Source organism: Ascaphus truei, chromosome 2 (genome assembly GCF_040206685.1).
Source record: "Ascaphus truei isolate aAscTru1 chromosome 2, aAscTru1.hap1, whole genome shotgun sequence".
Lineage (NCBI taxonomy): Eukaryota > Metazoa > Chordata > Amphibia > Anura > Ascaphidae > Ascaphus > Ascaphus truei.
Window position 1 is genome coordinate 137,924,475 of NC_134484.1, and position 23,114 is coordinate 137,947,588.

Here is a 23,114-nt window from a genome sequence, read left to right on the forward strand (position 1 = left end):
AGCCCTACACAAAATCGCCAGGGAACTACACCCATTCTACAGGAGGATACAAGACTGCAACAGGTCTTCCCTGAAACACAATTCTAATCATACAGACAAACTCATTAAGGAAATGGTGAGGAGTAAAGTATTCATCAATGAAACTGGATGCGGGACAAGACCATGCCAGGACGCAAGATACAAAACCTGTGCAATGCTTAGAAAAGCGGGCACAATACAAATACCACAAAGGAATCTGGAGTACAAAATCAAAGGAAGGTTCACCTGTTCCTCCAGAAATGTCTTGTATCTTATATCCTCTCCTTATCCTACCCAGACCCGCTGGGTGTTTGGAAGGGACCTCCGTCTGCTGGGAAGTAATTCGTAAGCCTGCTGACCTCTCCCGCTCAATGTTCCGATTCTGCTGCCAGCAAGACCGCTCCACCTCTCCCGCGAGACTACACCGCCGGGGGGAGCTGCTACAGCTCACAGGATACTCGATCGGAGGTGATATGAAGATAGCTGCTTGAACACCGAGATGCAGGGTGTGTGACGCCATACTTTACCCCTGAAGCGGATCAATCCGCGGGACGCGTAGGGTGACGTCACACACCCCGTGTCTCGGCGTTCAAGCGCCTATCTTCATATCACCTCTGATAGAGTATCCTGTGAGCTGCATCAGCTATACCAGTAGCTCACCCCCGGCGGCGTAGTCTCGCGAGAGAGGGAGAGGTGGAGCGGTCTTGCTGGCAGCAGAATCGGAACATTGAGCAGGAGAGGTCAGGAGGCTTACGAATTACTTCCCAGCAGACGGAGGTCCCTTCCGACCACCCAGCGGGTCTGGGTTGGATAAGGAGAGGACGTTTCTACAGCACACCTGAAGCGGAGGAGCAGCCATCCAGACTATGTACACACGCGCTTGACCTAATTGCAGCTTGTAAGTAGGATTCCTATAGAACCCGGACGCAGGATTAGTGGATGTCTTAGTTTTTTTTAATCATTATTGTTCTTAGTTTTTTAACTTTTAATAAATAGATTTGTAATTTTAGTAATCTGTAGTGCTTGCTCGATCACTCTGTTAGGTTTGTTAGTTTTTTAATTTTAATTTTATTATTTATTTTGATAACTATTAAGGTTATTTTCAATAACAGTATCACACTATGTTGTTTTGTTTATTTCTTTTCATGTGCTGAGCCACGACTGGATCCTTTATTCCACATCCTTGGAACTTTTTTCAGCTTTTTGTCACACACGGTTGTATTTAATTGTATATTATTTGCATTTAGCATTCTGTTTATATATATTGTGTTATTCATATTCACTCATTGTAGAGATAGGGGCACCCTTCTGTTTTTCTGCAATTCTTTCACTAGCTTTGGGTAGCTAGTGTTTTAGTTGGCAGCCCCCATTATTCATTATTTAGTTCACATAATATTTAATATATTTATATATTTTTTGAATAGCGCTACACCACGCACTTTTTTCTTTGTACCTTATGTGCATGAAATGCCCTGGGGGCTGCTACTACATAGGTGAGACGGAAAAGGCACTAAACATGAGAATTAATCTGCATCGCCACATCACACGTGGAACAAGAGACAGTCCTGTCGGCGAAAATGTCTCTGACTCTGGCCACAAGATGAACAATCTGAAGGTGGCCAAACTCAAAGGTAATCTTAGAACACCGAAAGAGAGACTGTTGCAAGAATACAAATTTGAGACCGTTCGGGACACTCACCGGTGGCCTAAACTGAGACCGCAGCTTCATGAGCCACTACCCTGAAAGAGAACTCTTCCCATGAGTGCTAAAGCCCATGTCTATTAATACTGCGCTGTATGAATGCAAACACACCTGTCTCTTACACACACATGTACTATGTAATTATATTCCTATATACCAATAGGGACTACATAGTAGCCACACACGAACAGAAATGTAACAGCATCTTACTTTCCAACACCTACCCACACCATTTTTATTCACTCCCCCTGCGCGCACACCTTTTGTTAAGCGCTGTAAACACTGTGGGCTCTTTATTAATCAAGATACGCACACACTAACACCTTAAGTCATAAATCGCATACTGCACAGAGGGAAGGGCAGGCTTCACCAACAGATAACATCCCAGTTGCTTTGTTTCTAAGAAAGTTTTTTGGCTTAATTGTAGCACCGCTCGAAGATGATATCTTGTGTATCCCGAAACCTCGCACAAATAAAAGCATTTTGTTAGCCACAGAACGGTATCGACTATTTGTGATATAGATATATATATAATATGCACTTCACGATATTCAAAGGAACAATAAGATCGCTACAGATATGAATAATATACAAAGAGATCTGGGTTTGATTACAAAACACTGTCCAGGGTCTCATGGCGATTTCTATTTTCTAAATATGGAAATGCATAATTATGAATAGTATGGGATTGCACCTCTAAGATCTTCCATTTATGACATCCCATATTCGAACAAACCGCCATAAAACCTTTTCTGAAAGTTATAGGTGAAAACATAGTTAGTAAAAAAAAAAAAAACATCGAAGAAAATAGTTGTCAGGAAGCAAAAAAAAATTGGAGATGAACACATTAGGAAAGCGAAGTCTCATATCTCAGCTCTCGAAGTTGTTACACAAAAAAAAAAAATACCTTTTGGGGAAATAAAGCGCTGCTACGTCAGGTTCCAAGACCTTTAAATCATCCAGATAAATATCACCGGGTCCCTGATGCTGGCTCCTTTTACGTACACCTGTTTGTAATTAAAACAAATGTAAATATATGAAGCCTGTTGATGTCCCAGTTTCAGAGCTCTGTGCCATGTCCTCCCGTGTTCAGATCGTGTACTACAAAGGGAGTAAAGCCACCATCACAGGTATGTGAAGGGTTCTTATTAGACCCACAGGTAAAGGTATGCTAAAATCATACAAGGCACAATAAAGTAACACATTCTCCAAATACGTTACAGTCGCTAAACATTTATAGAGTGACAAAATCTGAAATCTGCTGTTTTCTGTACAGTTTAGCCAGCAACTCTATTTTACCATGGTGTGCCTTACAGCCTCAGCCAACTGAATAAGGCTTGTGGAGACATTACTGGGGGCACAAAACCATCTTCACTATATACCAAGCACAACCTAACACAGAAAGGATGCAGAGCCTTCGCATGCCTTTACTTCCCTTCCTATTTTGTGGATCTGGGCCAAAGACTGGTCCCTGAGAGGGATGCAGACTCCACACTGTCTTGCGCTCTTTTAAGCCAAGGAGACATGAAGTTTTGAGTGATGCCCTAATACTTTGCATTCTGCACATAAGAGGGTCATGCTCATTTTGCAGTGAGCATCTGGTACTTGTTTAAGTTACTTATAAAAGTTCTACCCCTTATGAAATACTCACTTTTATACCGTTGATTTAATGCTGCCCCCTTTCCTTGTATCTGCCATTCATTAAAAAGGCCTTTATTCCCCTTTGTTTACAATCCCATTTCTACTGTTATAATTGCTGATTATAAATCTTCTGACCAATTTAAAGGTTCGTGTGCTTAAACATCACACTGCCATTGCCAGGAAAGTGAGCTGCACTTTGGGGGGTGGGAAGGGGGGCGAGGGGACATGTTTTTATAACCCCAGTTCATGGAATAAGCGTGTTATAATGCCAACGACATGTGTCAAACCAAAGGAGGAAGCTTCATATGAAATACACGTGATCTTTTGCTTTCCTGGCATCTCAACACGACCGTACATCTAAAACTACAGATTTGTGAAGGTATCACAGCCTACATTGGAACTACAATTACATCGTAGATTACCCTGCACTGCATATATGTGAAGATGTTGGGGGACTTGGTCAGTCTCCCCCTTTGCAGCCCTGTATAATTTAGGAACACCCATGGACTGCTTCTACCACAGCACTTGGATTACAGTGAATAACACATTCTGGGCTCTGTAAACCAATTTATTCTGTCAGAACTATGTATATAATTCAGCGCTGTATTAGTCTGCAGCCGAACAGGTTCCAATTAATCTCGCTATTCACAAGACACATGACTAGGCTCTGTGCAATCCGAACAGCATGAAAATCCGTATGCAACGTGAGCGATCTTAACACTAGCTAAACATTGGCTAATTAAAAACGGCAGAATGTGCGCGTTCATACATCTAATAAATCAGCAAATCCGTCTAATCATCAAGTACCTTTCTTCTTTGACGGAGAGTCTGATCTTAATGAAGGCTTCATATCGGATAATGTATCAATACATTCTACGGAGAGGTCTTCTTCTGGCACGGATGGGGAGTTCAGGTTGCTTTCAGAGGAAGATTCTGCAGTCTGGTCTGTATCTGTTGGCATACTCATAGAACTAGGTCGGGGCTCTGGCTTCAGCACAGTGCAAACAGAGTCCTCCATGGATAAATTATCATCAGAACACCCAGCCATTGCCTCAGAGCTGATCACCCTAAAGTGTGTAGTCTCAGAAGGTGTGATTTTGGTGGTCCTTGGATGCTCCACCCTTTCCTTCTTGCACACCTTCAAAGACATTTTAGGCAACAGATTAGATTCTTGGAAAATGAAGATTGTTGTGAAAATTATCGCATGAAAAAAAATGACAGCGGATGTTTTTAAATACATTACTTGTTAACCGTAAAGAAGTTAATGATGGTCAAGCAGACTTTGTTTTTTGCAAGTCCAAAGCAAATGCACCAGAGAGGTATATGGAGCATTTCACTGGCTTAAAGTTGACACACTGATTAAAACATACACCTAGGAACAGCATCTTTTTGGGGCCAACAGAAAGAGATTTCCATATTGTGCACTAATGCGAGGGGGCGGGGGGAGAGTTTGGAGTGTGTGAACATCAAATAAACACAAATGTGAAAAACTCCAACATTTTTAGTTCTTTCCGTGTGAAGTTATGGCTGGATGGACTTATCAAAAGTCATGTTTGTGGTGCGAGCAGTGTCCTCCTGGAGGGCCAGATCTAGGATGCTCACCTTGGTTGATTCTGGGAATCCTCCCCATGTCCACTCCATGTGAGACTCTATTCTGAGCATGCTCTCTGTGGGTTTTACTTCCAGCTCGGAATCACTCTTTGGACCCAACGATTGGGAAAATCCACTGATGGGAGGGGGGGGGGGGGGAAATAGAGCAATGATTCACAGGTAACGCAATAGTTTAAATATTTCACTGCCTCCAAGCTTTCAATTCCGCTGCTTGTTAATGAAAAAGATGACAGAGCAAGTCATTGGGTTTAACGTGTTCATCTTGTTCTCATTTTCGCCACATAAGAAACATTCATCGTTTTTACTGTATTTAAACAAGCCAGTGCTAAGCAGGACTTAAAACACACCGTAGGCCTCTGACAGGTTAAATAAGCACTGATATAGGCACTACAATTAATATACTTATTTTTTTGACAGACCTTTACGATACATATTTGGCCTATGAAGCACTTCAGTGGCATAGCAATTGTGGACTTCTTACAAAAATATAGTGGGACCTTGACGCTATTCCTGTGATAGTTTAATTACAGATAAAAAAATTATGTACCATAACCCAGCGGGGAAGACCCATTAAATAAATAAGCCTCGGAATACAAGTCCCCACTACCCGAGGATGCTCCAGTATAGGGCAATTGTCAAAGAAAGGCAAACAGCATCATACAAAAGGTAGATTAACAGAAGAGAAACAAGTCACTGTACCTGTCCATGGGGGACCAGTCTCCATCCGATAGGGCGTAATGATCCGACGTATGGCAGATATAAGACTCTTTGTACTCCTCCTCCTTTGATGCTGTGCATGAAGATGACCTTTAGTAAAGAGGAGAAGATGTTCAAGTGATGCCATTAGTCCCTTCAACAGAAAGTCAAGTCAGAAATAAGAGTACGGACTTATATCAGCTACCTATTTTTAAACAGTGATAATGTATGTATAGTGCTATTTATATAGCACCAACGAAACTACAACACAAGGCAAATAAATGACAAGCAAAAAGCTCAACAGCTAAAGTGCGATCCTGCCCCAATAATGCCATCCGATAGCCTGAATATGCTTTAGAGAAGTGGTTAGGATACCATGTAGGAACTTATTGAATATGCTGGAAACCACTTCTTCTTGGCAGAGAAGCCTCGGAGTTTTATTAATGCCGCAGAGAAGCAGATTCACAGTATACTGAAAAATGGCCTTTGTCAGATAAGAAATCCAATGATATTTCCGGACTTCCTGTGTTTGAACGGATTCCAAACCCAATCATCCCATAATCAATAACAGACCTAAACGGTTACGTAAAAATGCTTATATTCAACAGGGGATTGGTATAAAAGAACATACCAATATAGTTAGCTGTAATTATTTGAAAGGAAGATTTTGCTAAGCTCTGCCAGTCTCCAGATTGTACACACGCACTGTTCAGTCCAACATGGAGGATGTGGTAAATGAAGGCACGGAAAATCTCTAGCCCTTGTTTATTGTTTGCAGAGTTCGGATTTGGGCCGCAGGGGTCTGCAGCGCATGCCAAGCCGGTGTTACATTGCACTTTATCATGCTGCAATACACCACGAGTGCATTTATATCACTGACTCAAGTATGACTGGAAACTTTCAAGTGGATCAGTGGCGGTGCACAACTATATAATTTCCATATAGCGCTGTCACAAACACACCCAATATTGTTAAAGCAGCAAATCTGCCGGTTTTACATATCGAGCCAGGGGGTCCAGGGAGCTAAATGCCTCGCCTCTCTAACCTTGGGCCCACCCCCACGTGTTTGCGCCTTTAACCCCTTTTAGTGCCGGAAGGTCGTTCCAGCTCCTGCTGACCTTCCGGCACTTCTGCATCATGTGTCCACTCTTCAAAGCGATCACATGATGGTGCTGAAGTTCCGCTGTCGCACTGGATGTGACAGACTCGCCCGTTAAGTGTGGTATGTGATTGAGTACAGCCTGCAAAAATAAATAAATAAAACAAGGTACAATGGCGTACGGTGTACATCATAAGGGTGCCTTTGGTGGCACTTTAATAGACGTTCACCTGACTAAAGGGGTTCCATAATCTTCCCCTTGCTCAAGTAAAGACAGCGTCACAGCATAGCGTCACAGCATAGTGAATATGGGCTTTAATATCACCACTGAAGTTACTGGCTTCTAGTTATCCAGCTCTGCAGCATTTTGAGTTAAACAGACACTAAGGGGGTCTATGTATTAATGCAGAGAAGTGCATGGTTTGACACACTATGTTTTGGTGCAGAGCTGCTGCACTTGTACTTTAGACATGGCGGATTTTGTTAGCAAATAAAAGGGACATAGAATGTGATATCTTATAATAAGTGCACAGTGTAACTCCCCAGCGCCTCTCACGGACACTCTCTAAGTGTAAGATAGGGCAACATTGGAACAAAGAACTTGGACATATCAGTGCAGGATGAAAATGCCATGGTTTCGCATCAAAATTGCCTTGATCCATAGACCCGCAAGTAATTTATAACATGCAGCTCATAGTATCAATTTCTGTAAAAACAAACAAAAATACTTTGTTTCATGGGTGGAGTCTCGAGCACACGTTTTAATGGCATTTTGTCATGGTTGGTCTTGGTATTTTCCTCTATTTTCTGTGCAACACTAAAAGCTATTTGAGGTGCCATTCCCACTAACACCCTCTCTATCCACCTTTAAGAACCGTCTCAAAACCAGCCTCCTTAACGAAGCTTATGAGAAGCTCCGTGGCTGATACTATACATATCCTACAGCGACCGTGGCCCCTTGCAGAAGCACTTAGCAGAACACCTTCCTACTGTCTCTGTACATTCTTACTACTTACCAATTAGATTGTAAGCTCTTTGGAGCAGGGACTCCTTTTCCTAAATGTTACTTCTGTCTGAAGCACTTCTCCCCATTGTGTTATTTGTATTTGTTATATTATGCCACCTGTATTACGGCTGTGCAGCGCTATGTACATTAATGGCACTGAATAAAGATATACATACATAATATTTGAGTAGTACCATTTGAGGGGACGTCAATTTAGCAGCCAAATAGGTCGCCGTCAAATGTAACAATCTTGATGACGTTTCTTAAATGTGACAGAATAGAATAGGAAATCAAACCTATGGCATGGCAGAGATACTGTACAATGTTTCAATACAGGATTATTGATCACAGCCCACAAGAGAAGGAGAGTTAAAGACACAGATGGCAGCTAAAAACCTAAATGGGAAAAGTACAAACATTTAGAAGGGGAGGTGCGTTTAACTGGATTATAATTATAATACCATAGCACAATTACTACAAAAAATAAAAAATACAACCACCATGGATTTTAAATTACAACTGTGTGTGTGTGTGTGTGTGTGTCGTATTGTACATTGTGTTCCTGTCCTCAATAACACATTGGCATTGTTTGCTTTGTTTACTCTTTCAGCAACATAACATTTTGCATCTCATGTTTGATTAGTCTCCCCCTGCCTGCGTATTTGAAATGTTTATTATTGGTGGTGACAGTTTTCCAGAAACACTGAGTACGCCATAACCACAAATGAAGTTGTACTTTATTCTCCGTTAGCTCAAAAGGACATGAACCTCTTTTGCTTACCGGGTACAGTGTTGTTACAAAAGATAAAGGTGAGCTATGTGCCTTAATATTTCTTGCCTGCTTATAACATAAAGGGGTGGACAAAACTGTAAAAAAGGAAACTAGAATTATTAGGAGTCAAAGTTTTTTTGAGCGGCAGGGGGGTGTGTGTGTGGGGGGTGGGGTGGGCGGGTCACAAGGTGTGTGGCTGTTCCAGTCTCTCCACCACGTGCCAGAGAGCGTGCGTGTGTGGGGGTGCGCACCAGTGAGCGTGCGTGTGTGGGGGTGCGCGCCAGAGCGTGCGTGTGTGGGGGTGCGCGCAGAGAGCGTGCGTGTGTGGGGGTGCGCGCCAGAGAGCGTGCGTGGCAGTGCGCGTGCCAGAGAGCGTGCGTTGTGTGTGTGTGGGGGGGTGTACGTGCCAGAGAGCGTGCGTGTGTGGGGGTGCGCGCCAGAGCGTGCGTGTGTGGGGGTGCGCGCCAGAGAGCGTGCGTAGCAGTGCGCGTGCCAGAGAGCGTGCGTGTGTGTGGGGGGGTGCGCGCCAGAGAGCATGCGTGTGCGGGGGTGCGCGCCAGAGCGTGCGTGTGTGGGGGTGCGCGCCAGAGTGTGCGTGGCAGTGCGCGCGTGTGCACCAGAGAGTGTACATAGGTGGTGGTGCGCACCAGAGAGCGTGCATGGGTGCGGGTGCACACCAGAGAGCGTGCGTGTGTGCACGTGCACACCAGAGAGCGTGCGTGTGTGCACGTCAGAGTGCGCGTGTGCGGGGGTGCACGCCACAGAGCGTGTGGTGGTGGTGGTTGGGGGGGGAGGGAGGGGCCCAGTGTATCTAAGACACACACAACCCCTTCGCCGCTCCCCCTCCTGACCTCAGAGCGCAGGGAAGAGCACAATGCGGAGCTCTCTGCCTCTCTCCGTCCCCCAGCTGCGCACCTTCTTTCCCCCGGTACTCCACACAAAGAGACACAGCTGTCAGTCACCGCTGCTGCCAGCGCCAATCCCGCTTTCATTTCACGCTAGTAAAATGTCTTTGGTCCATATTCAATAAAGAGTGCTAAGCTTTAGCATGTCATGTTCACTGGTATTTAGGGCGTGCTTAAGCGCAGCACCCTTTAGCGAGTATGGGCTTTTGACCTTTATCTTTTAATGCTTTACAAGGAATACACACCATTAGTTGGTAGTCCTCAAGGGGAGGTATGAGAACAACGAATGTAAGCCCACAATGGACTATATTAACGAAGCAATGCTACTCCATAATACACCTCCCAGGGCTAGAAGAGAAGGATCTCAAAATACATAGAAATAAACCGCACCACTGGAACACATTGGTTTTCCCTGCCGAAAGCAGTCCTATTAAAGCAACAGTCCCCGTTTTGTTATTTATTTACCTGAACCAGGGGTCCTCTGGTGCTGATCCGTGTTCGAAATAGCGGTCTGTGAGTGGGTTTACTGACTATGCACTTCTCTAACCCAGGCTGTGCTGATAAAGATGTGTAATACGACGGGCATAAGCTTATAGGGGTTCATGTTAAAATAGACATGAAGCAAAAGGTGACACTGTGTGCTTATTTGCACGTCATTACCCAGAATCCCTGGCTGCAGTGGATGCATTGTATGCCAAGAGAGAATGGTGAAAAGCTGGGGTGCAGACCTTTGTGATCTTTTCATTTGCTATTAAAATCCCAAGAACATTACTATAGCTCAGAAGAATGTCACCAGATTTATATTACGGTTGAGTTTTATCAGGCTCGGTTACTGTGACCATTCTGATGCTGAACCGAATATTACTTGTGATGAGCTATAAGGTTTGCACGTGGCGCCCTCTTCTGACTACCTGAAGAAATATCTCCATTGCAGAAATATCGTGTGGAATTTGGCTAGAAGCATGGATTGATTCTTGCAGTTCTGTATTCCACAACCAGTCAAGTTAGCAGGTATTTGGCTATAAAAAAAGAAAATGGTTTTAGATCTTACCATAATTTTCTTTTGTAGAAGGTCCTTCCATGGCAGTGGTCACCAATGTGTTAAGTTCCACCCTATTAATAGCCACACCTTTCCTCCCCAAATAGTCTTATGATATGAACACACACACACACACACACACACACACACACACACACACACACACACACACACACACACACACACACACACACACACACACACACACACACACACACACACACACACACACACACACACACACACACACACACACATATATATACACACACACACACACACACACACACACACCACTATACACACACACATCACTATACACACACACATCACTATACACACACACATCACTATACACACACACACATCACCACACACACACACACATCACCACACACACACACACACATCACCACACACACACACACACACATCACCACACACACACACACACACACATCACCACACACACACACACACACACACATCACATCACCACACACACACACACAATCACCACACACACACATACACATCACCACACACACAACCACACATCACCACACACACACACACATCACCACACACACACACACACATCACCACACACACACACCACCACACACACACACATCACCACACACACACACACACATCACCACACACACAATCACCACACACACAATCACCACACACACACACATCACCACACACACACACACATCACCACACACACATCACCACACACACATCACCACACACACACACACACATCACCACACACACACACACACATCACCACACACACACACACACATCACCACACACACACACACACATCACCACACACACATCACCACACACACATCACCACACACACACACATCACCACACACACACACACACACACACACACACACATCACCACACACACATCACCACACACACACACACATCACCACACACACACACACATACACACACACACACACACACATCACCACACACACACACATCACCACACACACACACACACATCACCACACACACACACATCCACACACACACACACACACACATCCACACACACACACACACACACACACACACACACACACACACACACACACACACACACACACACACACACACACACACACACACACACACACACACACACAGAGAAGTGATTTATTGCCAGCATCAATTACTCAATTCCAGAACATTTACTGGTACATTGCGACCCCTGGTGGGCCCCTTTCCTTGGGCTACACTGGTGCCTGAGCCACATCCATCGGTCTTGAGCATAAGCCAGACATGTTCTCGTAGGGAACAAAGTCTTCAACCCTTTGTGGAAGCGCGATAGACTAAAGTGGGCCCATTGTCTGCCTGTCCCACTGTCTTACATTTTTTTTGCTGGAAAAACCTTGTGACATCTCACCCATTTTACCCCTTGAATGGTGGCCGAGGGCGTGCCGATGATACTCATGCATTACCTGGCTGACAGCAGATCACCGGACCCGGTTGTCCTGATCATGTTTTTTAGGTTCTTCCTTTTTCGTGGGGGAAGAAAGACCATGCCCGAGTACCAAATATTTTAAGCTTTGTATTGGGATGTGTAAGAAACGCCATACTAATGTTGGCGTAATCAGGATTTGTCCTGTGCCTTTATTAAAATGAGTTACAAGCACCTTTGTGAAAGTTCTTTGGGAAGTGGCAAGGCCAAAGGGAAGTGCTTTGAACCGATTATGTGCCTGCTCTATGGCGAACCCGAAATCTTCTGTGAAGGTATGCATCCTTCAAATCCACGAAGTTTTTAAAAATAATATTTTAATACGTTAATATTAAATATGATATTTTAAATATTTCAATCCTTTTCTTTCTAACACTTTTAATGCTCTTATAAATACTAATACTTTCAAAGTCCGTTATTGCATATCAATTATGTGGATACTGCAAACGACCACTAGAAGGGCACTTAATTATTTATAGCATGCATCCAATTGGTACCCTATATATACTTGGTCGATAAGCAACCAGCAATGAAAGCGCCTGAGGACACGGTCCTTGAAACGCTTAGGGCTGACATTGCTATGGTTGCTGATGTTTGCTGTGAGCACTGAGCTACGGAGGATACATGGGACCGACAGAACTCCTGCACGCCGAGTTTGGAGGGGGAGCAAGTGGCTATCCATAGACCAACCCCCGATCGACGACACACGCGCCGACGTCATGAGTCACCTGACACGGAAGCGGAAACACGCCGCCGATCGAGTGGAGGAGAAGGTATGAGACATTTAACACCCCAACCAGCGGACGAGTGAAGTACTCTTGTTCCCGCAGTCATTCTAAGTACCGAAGTGTCTGTATTTACCTACTTTTCTGTGAGTTTTTATAATCGTTTTTTATTATTCCATAAACAGACTTTACTACTCTATGGGCTTTGCGCTTTTTTGTCTTTTTTCTATAGTTTCTACCGGTCCTGAGGTTAGTACCGGTTGCAAAGAAGCAGCATACCCATACTTCATCTGGCATTGGACTCTATATTTGTGAACATGTGTTGTGAAGTATACATATACCAAGTATCTATTTAATTATTGTTTGCCATTTTTCACTGTGTAACCCTCTTTGTTTGCATTTATTGGTCATTAAGTAGGAGCGCCTGCTGACACAGTTATTACCAGAGGGTGTTATACCCATCTGCATTTATCTGTGTTAGCTAACCCCTAAAATTGTTTTTTTGTCGTAAGTGACCTTGCATGTTTTTGACCTTTGTTTGCAGACTTGGAGGATGCTGCCTCAATACCATGTTACGCCCTTTATGCACGACATTAAAAATCGGCCATTGGCTCCACAGGTTCCTTTGCCGCTTCCTTGAGGCAGTCTGCAAAGTTTCTTGTTCTGAAAAGCTAGTTTTTCGCAGGCAGCGCAGTATTTAGTCTTCCTAATGGTAGGCTCAATAGCCATTTTAACTCAAGCTTCCTTGGGCAGTATACCTGAAGCACCGATATGTGAATTGTAGCCATCTCAAAACAAAAAAAACATAGCAACCACCAACTCCTTTGGGCTTACTTTATATTCTACTAGCTGATATACACGGCGTTGCCTGGGATGTAATGTCGCTCCCACTCTGTCTCCACTCCCTTCCACTCTCTCCCCCCCTCTTCACAGCTCTGCCCCCCCCCTCCACCATTCAGAGCTGCGCTCCCCCCCGCCCTCAGTTCACATCTCCGATTTCCTCCCCGCCTTCAACGCTTCGTTTCCCGGTGTGAAGCCGGTGAAGGTAAGGCATTTGTGACGGGCATTTTGTCCTAGTAATGGGGGTGCACAGCAGAGGTGGTGAGCCTGATGAATTGTTGAGACAGTAATCGTGGTGCATAGCGGAGGTGGGTAGCGCGATTATTACTGGGCCATTGGATATAGCGGAGTGGGCGGGAAGGTGGGCATTTGTTCATAGTAAGTGTGGTAGAAAGCGGAGACGGTGAGCGTGATATCGGAGCAGGCGGGAAGCCGGGCGTTTTGAGGCAGTAAACAATTGGGGACATAGTGGCCATTTTGTCATAGTAATGGGGGTGCACAGTGTAGGTGGTAAGCGGTGTGCACCGCGGAGGTGGTGGGCGTGATGAATTGTTGGAGGGGTAAGTGGGGACATAGGGGAGGGGGCATTTTGACACAGTAATCGTGGTGCACAGCGGAGGCGTTGAGCGTGCTTATTACTAGGCCATTGAACAGTAAGTGGGGATCGGGTGTATATAGAAGGGGCAGCGAGAGGGTGATTGTTATTCAGTGATTTGTGAGGGCTGCTGAGCACAGGCGCGGTAGGGTGTAGTCGGGCATTGGGGTAAGCGGGGGCATTGGGGTAAGCGGGGACATAGAGGAGCAGGCGGGAAGGTGGGGTGCAAAGCGGAGGCGTGATAGCGGAGCGGCCGTGAAGGCAGCCATTTTGAGACAGTAAGCGGGGAGTGGCTGATATAGCGGTGCCGGCAAGAGGAGTCGGGGTGGGGTGTAGTCGGCCATTTGTCAGGCCTGCTGAGCGGAGGCGCGGTGGGGTCTGCACAGTGGAGGTCGTGATTTGTGAGTGGTGTACAGCGGTGGCGTGGACGGGTAAGAGGGGGGTGGACAGCAGAGGCGGTTATATTGATGGTGTGTGATGTTGAAGGAGATATAGGTGGAGAGAGGGTTTGAAAGTGAGGTGTGTGATGATTGAGGAGGTGGAGAGGTAGTAAAGGGCACAGGGAGAGAGAGGGTTGGAAAGTGGGTTAGACTTACCAAGGTCGGTGGGTGAGTCCCAGGGGAGTAGGGCGAGTCCGCAGTGAGAGAGAGTGTCAGAGGCTATGCTGAGGGCTCAGTTTAGGCTTCAGAGTCTCGGGTCCCAGTCTCAGGGGGTATGGGGAGTCTGCAGGGGTGGGAGTCTGTGGCAGTATGTGTGTGTGTGTGTCACAGTGGAGTAGGTGTGTCCGTGATGTCAGCGTACCTCGTGGCCAATGAGAGACTTGTGAGCGGACCGACGGACCAATGAGATTCACCACATCTACTATCAAACACTTTTGAGTTTTATATATATAGATGGGATAGCACCATTTCCTATCCCATTTGCATTTGCAGCAGCAACCAACATATCAAATTTGTTAAGTTTATATGGCAGACTTTCAAGACTCTGCGAGCTTCACAGCTTCTGAGCAGTCCCTTCAATGTCTGGGCAACTCTCTCCCACTTGTGCAGGCTCCTTAGTGTGTGTCAGCGTTTATTGCAGCAGAAAAGTGGTTTTCACAGGCCAAGCATGTCTCATAAAAAGGGCCGTGTCTCTTCTACGCGGCACGTTCGGTAACTCCGGCCCTCCCGCCGCCGCGTGGTGGCGTCCACCCAAACCTATATCAGCAGTAGGGTGGAACTTAACCTATTGGTGATGACCACTACCATGGGGACTACCAGGAAACACAGTTTATAATGTATGCATATACAGTGTAATGACCGACCCTGAGCTTATCTGGAAGTAGCATTTCATGAAAGGCTCCTCATTGCGGCATATTGTAAGCCGCTTAAATACTGTAGAAACACCATAATCTTATCCTGTCTCTTGCTGCCACATTAACTCCCCAGATGTCAAACACAAAGTTCAATGTTGCTGTTTGGTGTTATTTCATACAATGCATGTTATGGGTCAAGTGAAAAAATAAATATCAATAGTGGCGCTCAAATGATAATTGTGCATCAATGTTAATACAGTGCAAAGGGTGTTGAAACAATAATAGTTATACAAACTAATTCGTGTAATGCTGCTGTGACCCAGTGAAGGATTGCTCTCTCAATCCCATGAAGAGTGGATGAAGTTGTGGTCGTTGGGAAGCGCAAACATGTGAAAACAGAAAGTAAATGTCTGATAATGCAGTATTGTTAAATACAGAAAACGTGGATTCCTTCTTTAGGTCTATAGATTGAATACTCACAAATGTGAGGGTAGATAGATGCACGTAATGGTATCTTTAAGTGATGAATCGCCAACTGCGATGGAGATCTGCGTCAGCCTCAGCAATGGTATATGCGCCGATAACCTTTAGTGATTATACAAAGAACCGGGCATAGTGCAGACTGTAGTATTTTATATAAAATGGTAAGTATATTACAATACACTATGTATTTTCTCAACCCAGGGGGAGCATGTAGGGAAAGAACAACAAAGAAAAAAACACACTAAGTGCAAACAATTTTGTTCAAGGGTGATATATGATGCTTGGCCCCTGTGTGCTCCCTACTCACAGAAAGTTAGTAGGATAAGTGCAGTGGCGGGATATGTGAAGTCAGGTGGATCTCACTGGACATATGCAGGAAGCAGCTAGAACTGGGATGTCAGTTGCAAACGTACATGGAAAGATAAAGACAGACCTCCATGGTGCAGATCAATGGTATAGGGATAAACTTTATATAGTATTAAAATGTGCACTCACAATGTTAAAAATCAATATAAGCGTTATTCACTGTATAAGTGATAAGGAGTGTAAGGGTGGTTGCCGCAGCTCACCGCACCGCCGCCGTCTCGGATGGGCTTCTCCACAGTCTCCCCGTGGCTTCCTCTGCACTGTATCAGCGTGGGGGAATTGTATTACACTCACATGATATCGGATGATTACACGCATTTAGATCACACAATCGATCTCGGCTGCAGAAAGATAAACTATCTGCTTACCCTGGAGTCGACCCTCCGTTTGGCGTGCGTCTCACGGCTGCGTCTCAGTTAGTGTGATCTAAATGCGTGTAATCATTCGATATCATGTGAGTGTATTGTAATATACTTACCATTTTATATAAAATACTAAAAGGTTATCAGCGCATGTTATGGGTCAAGCATCGCTTAATTATCACAACACAGAACAGAGTTGCAGAGAACAGTCCTGTTTGAAACTTTACGTATGGGATTATGACCGGTCCTCTTGGATGCTCTTAGTTGTCTTAAATATATCAAATTGTGTCAAATTATTTATAACCATGTGAAGGACTATTTACAGATATGTAGCCAACAGCTTGCATATACTGTACTAGTGTTCACAAGTGATATTTTCATTTGCTGAATGCTATAACAGTGGAGAGTTTTTGTCACTTTTTTACCCACCATAACTTATTTAAGGTGGGGTTGAAGCCTATCCCAGCTTCACATTACAAAGCCAGTATAACCAGCCTCACACTGGCGAGAACCAAAAGGTTGAAACTGCTGTCTGAGAGTAGGTTTACTGGCTATGCACTTTAACCCAGGCTGTGCTGAAACGTTGTGCAATACATACAGTAAGCTTATAGGAGTCCATATCAAAATGGATTTGAAGCAAATGGTGCCACTGTGTGCTCGTTTGCATGTAATTTCCCAGAATCCCTTGCTGCAGTGGAAGCGTTGTATGCTAGTAGACAGAGAATTGTGAAAATCAGGGTTGCAGACCTGTCTGAAACATGTCAATGTGCTCACAAGAGAGATTTTAATTTGCCCTCTACTAGTAAAACTATCTGCATGATGTCATTTCAATGTATATATTTATATGGTGTATGATGTATGTGTACATACATATGAACGAACACGCACACACGCACACACGCACGCACTTTTAACATTTATTAGTTTGTCAAAAACTTGGATGACTATGGTGATTTAACAGATGTCCTGGACAAATTAGACCAGGGTTTTGCAAACTGGGGGCACGTACCCTGGAGATTATCGGGGGGGGGGGGGTTGAGGGGGGAAGCGCCCCACACTCTTCCCCAAAGCATTTAAAATGAAATGCCGGTGGACAACGAGGCCTCTGTAAATTCTCTTACATTGTCTCCGACAGCGTCAAATGTCATGGTGTCACGTTGTCATTGTGACGCAACGTCACATGACCCCAGCGGCATCATTTGACGTCGGAGACAAGATAAGAGGGGGGGAGCTGGCAGTGTGGGAGAGCAGGCAGGGGGCACAGGGGAAAAAGTTTGCACACCCCTGGATTAGAATACACCTCACCCACCTAAACCATGGATTACAAACACTACAGACCCCATGATATGAGACTGCGGAGGAAAGCATACAGCGGTGGCAATTTATTTACTATTGCTCTGGCAACACTGGCATAAGCGGATACAATATGTTACCAACAAACATTGTTAGCATGCTTTACAGTATAATGATTTTGGCCATACAGACTCTTTGCTGCTACATCTTCACTAGAAAGACAGAGTTTTCTCCACACACTCATATAAATAACAATTAATCTACGTTATTTACATGCAGTGATCACGAGACCGGACACTATCGAGTATACAGCTTTGACCGCTTACAACTACTTCTGTGGGGAGTTACTTCAGGGCGCGCCTTAGATTTATATCCTGACATATTGGGTCCTAATGCTATGACAATGCTCCAGTTCTATATAATAGGATTACGTTCCACATTAGCATGATTAAATCATGATATTGTTCATTTTGCTACCCTATCACAGTTTATAAGGATTGCTGCATACGTTTGAGGATACGCTACACCTGATAATTAATGTTGGAAACTTTGTTTGATTCCAACCTTTTGCATGGTGTCTATTTGCTCGATTGATAGTTTATTGATTTAATTTGTCAATGTCTCTTGTTGCTTTTAACACTGTATTCTTCACTCCTCGCCTCACTGTATCTAGGGTTTTGACTATTGACATCATAATTATTCGCAACGTCAGGTAGTGTTAATATTTTGCAGTTTGTAACTGGTTTTTAACGGTTATTCATTTTCTGCTGCCGCATCCTTCCTAACGGTTCCAGTGGCAACCAAAACGCTGGAGAAATAAACCCTTTTTCACCCATGACGAGTGCCTATGCCATCTTAATACTACATATACATTGCAAGCCTGTCAGTGCAACGTCTGCTATAGCAGCACCCTCACTAACCTACCATTGATTCTGCTGGAGTACTATCGCGAACATAGATTCCTTATTAATATAAAAAATGTACACATACGCTTGCTCATTCCCAGACGTGTGGCTTCAGTTTACGGTGACGTTTGCCTTACCTTGCAGACTGAATCATGTTTTCATCGGAGCTCATGTCGATATCGAAGATCTCTTCCACCGCAGGGGAAGCGGGAGGCTCTTCCCTTTTGGCTTCATGTTTGATTTTCTTCCTCCTCCGTTTTTTCTTTTTCACAGACCCCGGGCTGACAACAGTTTCAGCCTCCATGGCATGCGACACGGACGAACCCTTCTCCTCTTCCCCCGACTTTGGCAAATGGGACCGGAGATTCTTGAAAAACTGATCGTCTGTGGGTATGGGTGAGGTAGCCAAATACGCAGGGATTTGTTCCTAAAAGCGACACACGAAAAGCATGCAGATAAGGAAATGTGTGGCAACAGCTAGCGAGCACGTGCTAGATCTCGAAGTGACAGTGTCACAAATACTACCGGTGTTAGTTCACTTGAGTAACAGCAGTGCTATGTTTTATGGGTTATATGTAGGCGAGTCGTCAGACAAATGGTTATTTCCCCCCCTCATTTGTCCCATTGTTGTTCCCAGAAAGCAATCATGCTATTATTAGCAGATAGCTGGACAAAGACAACAATCAAGTGTCTGTTAGAGAATGAATTTCACACATTTAAAAAAAATAATAATTCTCAGGACATGCACAAGTAAAATATTTCACTTTAAGGGTGACCCAAAGTTACTGGGTACAAGTTCAGTTTGCAATGAACTATGACACCGATTAGCCGTTCTGCTCTTGCCCTCTTAGGCCTGGGACATAGCAGATTCAGCCACGCTGAGCCGCGCTCCTGCTCTGCCTCGCCTGCTCAAAATGGTGCTTTTACCTGTCCTGACAGGCGAGGCAGTGAGCGCGCTCTGGGGGCGGGGTGGAGGCGGAGCAGAGGCGTGTCGGGAGGTGCAGCGGGAGGCGGGGCTAGTCCCTCGCTCCCATTGGATGTGAGCGGTCACGTGACCGCTCCTCTGCTTCCCCGAGCGGCAAATTTTACACTTGCCAGTCTCGGCAAAGTTTGAGCCTCCGCACGCATCCGCACGCATGCGGAAAGATAAACTATAGCCGCGTTGATGACAGATGCAGGGGGTTAGTGCATCTGCTCAGCGAGGCTGGATCTACTATGTCCCAGGCCTTATTCATAGGTCACAGCAAAAAAATTCCTTTACTGCCCCCTAACCAGTACATCAACACGCACAGCAATTTAACAAAGCCTTGTTAGTAGCACCATCTCTTTACAGATGTGCCATGGGGTATGGCAAGTAAAAGATCAAAATAATCAATTTAGAACGCGGATGATGTTTTATTATAAAAATAATAAATGTCGTATGAATACATCCAGAGGGCAATGGGATGACAGTACTGTTTATATGATAGAAAACTGTGCAAAGTCAATATAAATAGCACTTACATTTTCCTCTTCCGTTTCCTGAACAAAAAAAGCTTCTCCATTGTCACCTAGTTTCATGTGCAAATCCACGGGATCGCCATTGATTTCAATATCGATCTGTGGCACAAAGAAAATCAGTGTGTCAGAAAGATGGCTTTACCGCAGCATATTCATTAGGAGCCAGAGAGAGAGACGAGGTAAAGTAAGTAAAAGGAAAATAAACATGTGGGCAATTTTTTTTTTTTAAAAGAGAAACATGCCACGTTTATAGTGCCGGCGACGCGACCGATGATGTCACCCGTCGCCACTGGCGAAAGTTGCACTTTAGTTTGGAGCGATGTCGCTGGCGCCGACAACAATTGACACCACATGACGTCACGAAGGGGGCGGGCAGAGTGCAGTAGGCGCCCTGTGATTGGTGTAGACACAGTCACGTGGCGACTGTCTCTCCCAAAATCAAATTGCAATGGCTTCCAAATTTTTTGTAGCGCCGTCGCCATAAGCTCATGCGACGGATTCTATGTATTTGTTTTGGCGCGACGTCACCGGGCACTATAAGCGCAGCCTTAGCCTGCAACCCAGTGTTGTGTCAGGTAATCGTGGCCTTGTATTGTGTTTTATTCATGTTTTCCTCTATGTTAAATAATTAAGATTCTTATACTGATAAAGCTCTGGATATACAATTGTTACTTTGATAATATACTACTAAGGAATTTTATATGATATTTAGCTCAGTGTCCTTGTGAGAATGTAATCCATAGGAATTCAGCACTACACAAGCATGCACTGGGTTTAACATTAGAAGCCAAGGACTGGATCAAGATTGCATGATGACATTGAGTTAGGAGTGCAATAGTGCAATAGTGCAATTAATCATTCAACATTCAACATGCGGACATTTCCCTGTCCATCTGACCTCTCAGCCAAGAAATCAATAGCAAACACACTCTTGCAAGTCAACAGCCAGAGCGTCCCATAAATGTGTGGGAGTTAAATATCGTCCTCGTTTATTTGTAAAACACACAGACATAGTCCGCAGCGAAGTACAATGGGTGTACAGAGTAATGTAAATTACATAAACCGAATGACATACCACATAAAGACAAACACATGGAATAAAAGTGCTTTATTCCTGACAGGTTTAAAGTAAAACTGGTCATTTTTTCTAAAGAGAGAAATTTGCCTAACGAAAAAAGTACTTTGGTTCAATATTAGGAGGCAGAATACACGGCCTCGGATGTGTGTCACAGATTGTTTAAAGAGGCAATCCAAGCACGCAATTTCCTTGGCAAGGTGGTCTCTAGAACTGAACCCCATTCATTTTAGCTCTAGTGACCCCCTGCTTCTGGAGATGCGCACCTCTTTAGGGTGTGCCAGTTGTCGCTCCGCTAGCAGGGTTCACGTAATAGCGGCATTGAGGGCCAATAGCAAGCCACGACGTCATCAAGTTCAGCTTCCTATTGGCCAGCATGAAACGGGAGCTTTAAACTTGGCCGAGATACCGGCACCCGCTTTGGGGGTCTGTATCTTGGGAAGCAGGGGGGGGGGGTCTCTGGAGCTAAAATGAATGGGGCTCAGCTCCGGGGACCCCCTGATTTAAACCTATGTAAACAAATAAGAAAATAAAAATAAAAAACCTCTTGGTTTGCTGCTTTAAATGAATAGCTAGAAATGGTTTAGATATTTGTGGCACCGTTGCCTCAGTACAGAATCTGCACAGAACTCGTTTTGGGCCATGGTGCCACCTGGCATTCACTGCAGCCTTGTCAAATGAAGGTTTCATACATACGTACCACTTTTTCCTTTGATCGCAGAACTCCAAGCTTCCCGAATCGGACGTGGAAAGGTGAGCAGAGGTACGTGCCGTCCGGCTGACGGACCACAACAATATCTATGCAGCCCGACAGGGTCGCCTGGTTGATGCCTTTGTACAGCTCTCTCACAGTAACCAGGACCTGCCCGGCAAGTTGCCCAACGTAGTTCATTGTCTGGGACTGGAAGAGAAGAAAAAGAAAAAAAAGAATCAATTGAAAAGAACATGTCAATGTAGTATTATTTGTACTTCATAGAGACCGCTATTACATTAAAAAAAAAAAAAACATTAAAACAGAAGCAATCCCAGGTCAACAGGTTCAGGAGCAGCATTTAAATGTATACTGTACACACACACATTTATTTCTATGTATATAAATGTGTGCTCAAGAAAAAGACCCTCGAATTTCAGAAGCGGCATGATAGAAAACGGTTTTTGGGAGGATTGTAAATCCACCACCCACACGAGATATAGACATACATAGGTCTCTCAGCCAATGAGAATACGCTCAGACAGACAGTCAGAACGTGCAGTTCTACCAACCCTTCAGACTGCTCCGTTGCATTGACAGACGGCTGCTGTCTTGATAGCACGCACCAAACCGGTAACATTTGATAATGGATGCAATAACTTCTGTATGTATAGCGTGTTGTGGCAGATCTGATTTCTTTACGTGTGCGCGCGCATGTATATGTATGCTTTATTGCAATATATACGGCGATACAGCAGCTTAAATGGGCTCCATGTGAATGGATATTCCAGGCAAAAGGTGACACATTGTGTACTCATTTGCATGCCATTTCCCAGAATCCCTTGCTGCAGTGGAAGCACTGTATGCTGGGTGATAATGGTTGAAAGGCAGGATTGCAGACCTGTCTAAGACATGTGAATGTGCTCACTAGTGATATTCTTTATTGGCTACATGCTAACGGCAGAGGTTTTCGGTCGCCTTTT

At 44.6% G+C, this 23,114-nt stretch overlaps 1 protein-coding gene across 7 annotated transcripts in view; it reads right to left on the reverse strand.

The window, feature by feature from the left end:
- The window catches only part of LPIN2 (lipin 2), an 80,445-nt gene that overhangs the window by 25,050 nt on the left and 32,281 nt on the right, over positions 1 to 23,114 (reverse strand). For 4 of the 7 annotated variants that reach the window (XR_012799068.1, XM_075585273.1, XM_075585268.1 and 1 more), the window contains exons 2-10: positions 22,141 to 22,341; positions 20,369 to 20,464; positions 19,003 to 19,292; positions 15,937 to 16,041; positions 10,362 to 10,469; positions 5,672 to 5,779; positions 4,964 to 5,087; positions 4,169 to 4,499; positions 2,628 to 2,727 (exon numbers count right to left, since the gene is read on the reverse strand). Coding sequence is in view for 6 of the 7 variants with exons in the window: in XM_075585268.1 (XP_075441383.1) it covers positions 2,628 to 2,727; positions 4,169 to 4,499; positions 4,964 to 5,087; positions 5,672 to 5,779; positions 10,362 to 10,469; positions 15,937 to 16,041; positions 19,003 to 19,292; positions 20,369 to 20,464; positions 22,141 to 22,341 (1,463 nt within the window). In the remaining variant the exon portion in view is untranslated. The remainder of the gene's footprint in view (positions 1 to 2,627; positions 2,728 to 4,168; positions 4,500 to 4,963; positions 5,088 to 5,671; positions 5,780 to 10,361; positions 10,470 to 15,936; positions 16,042 to 19,002; positions 19,293 to 20,368; positions 20,465 to 22,140; positions 22,342 to 23,114) is intronic. The other 3 variants (XM_075585269.1, XM_075585270.1, XM_075585272.1) reach the window with 3 other exon arrangements.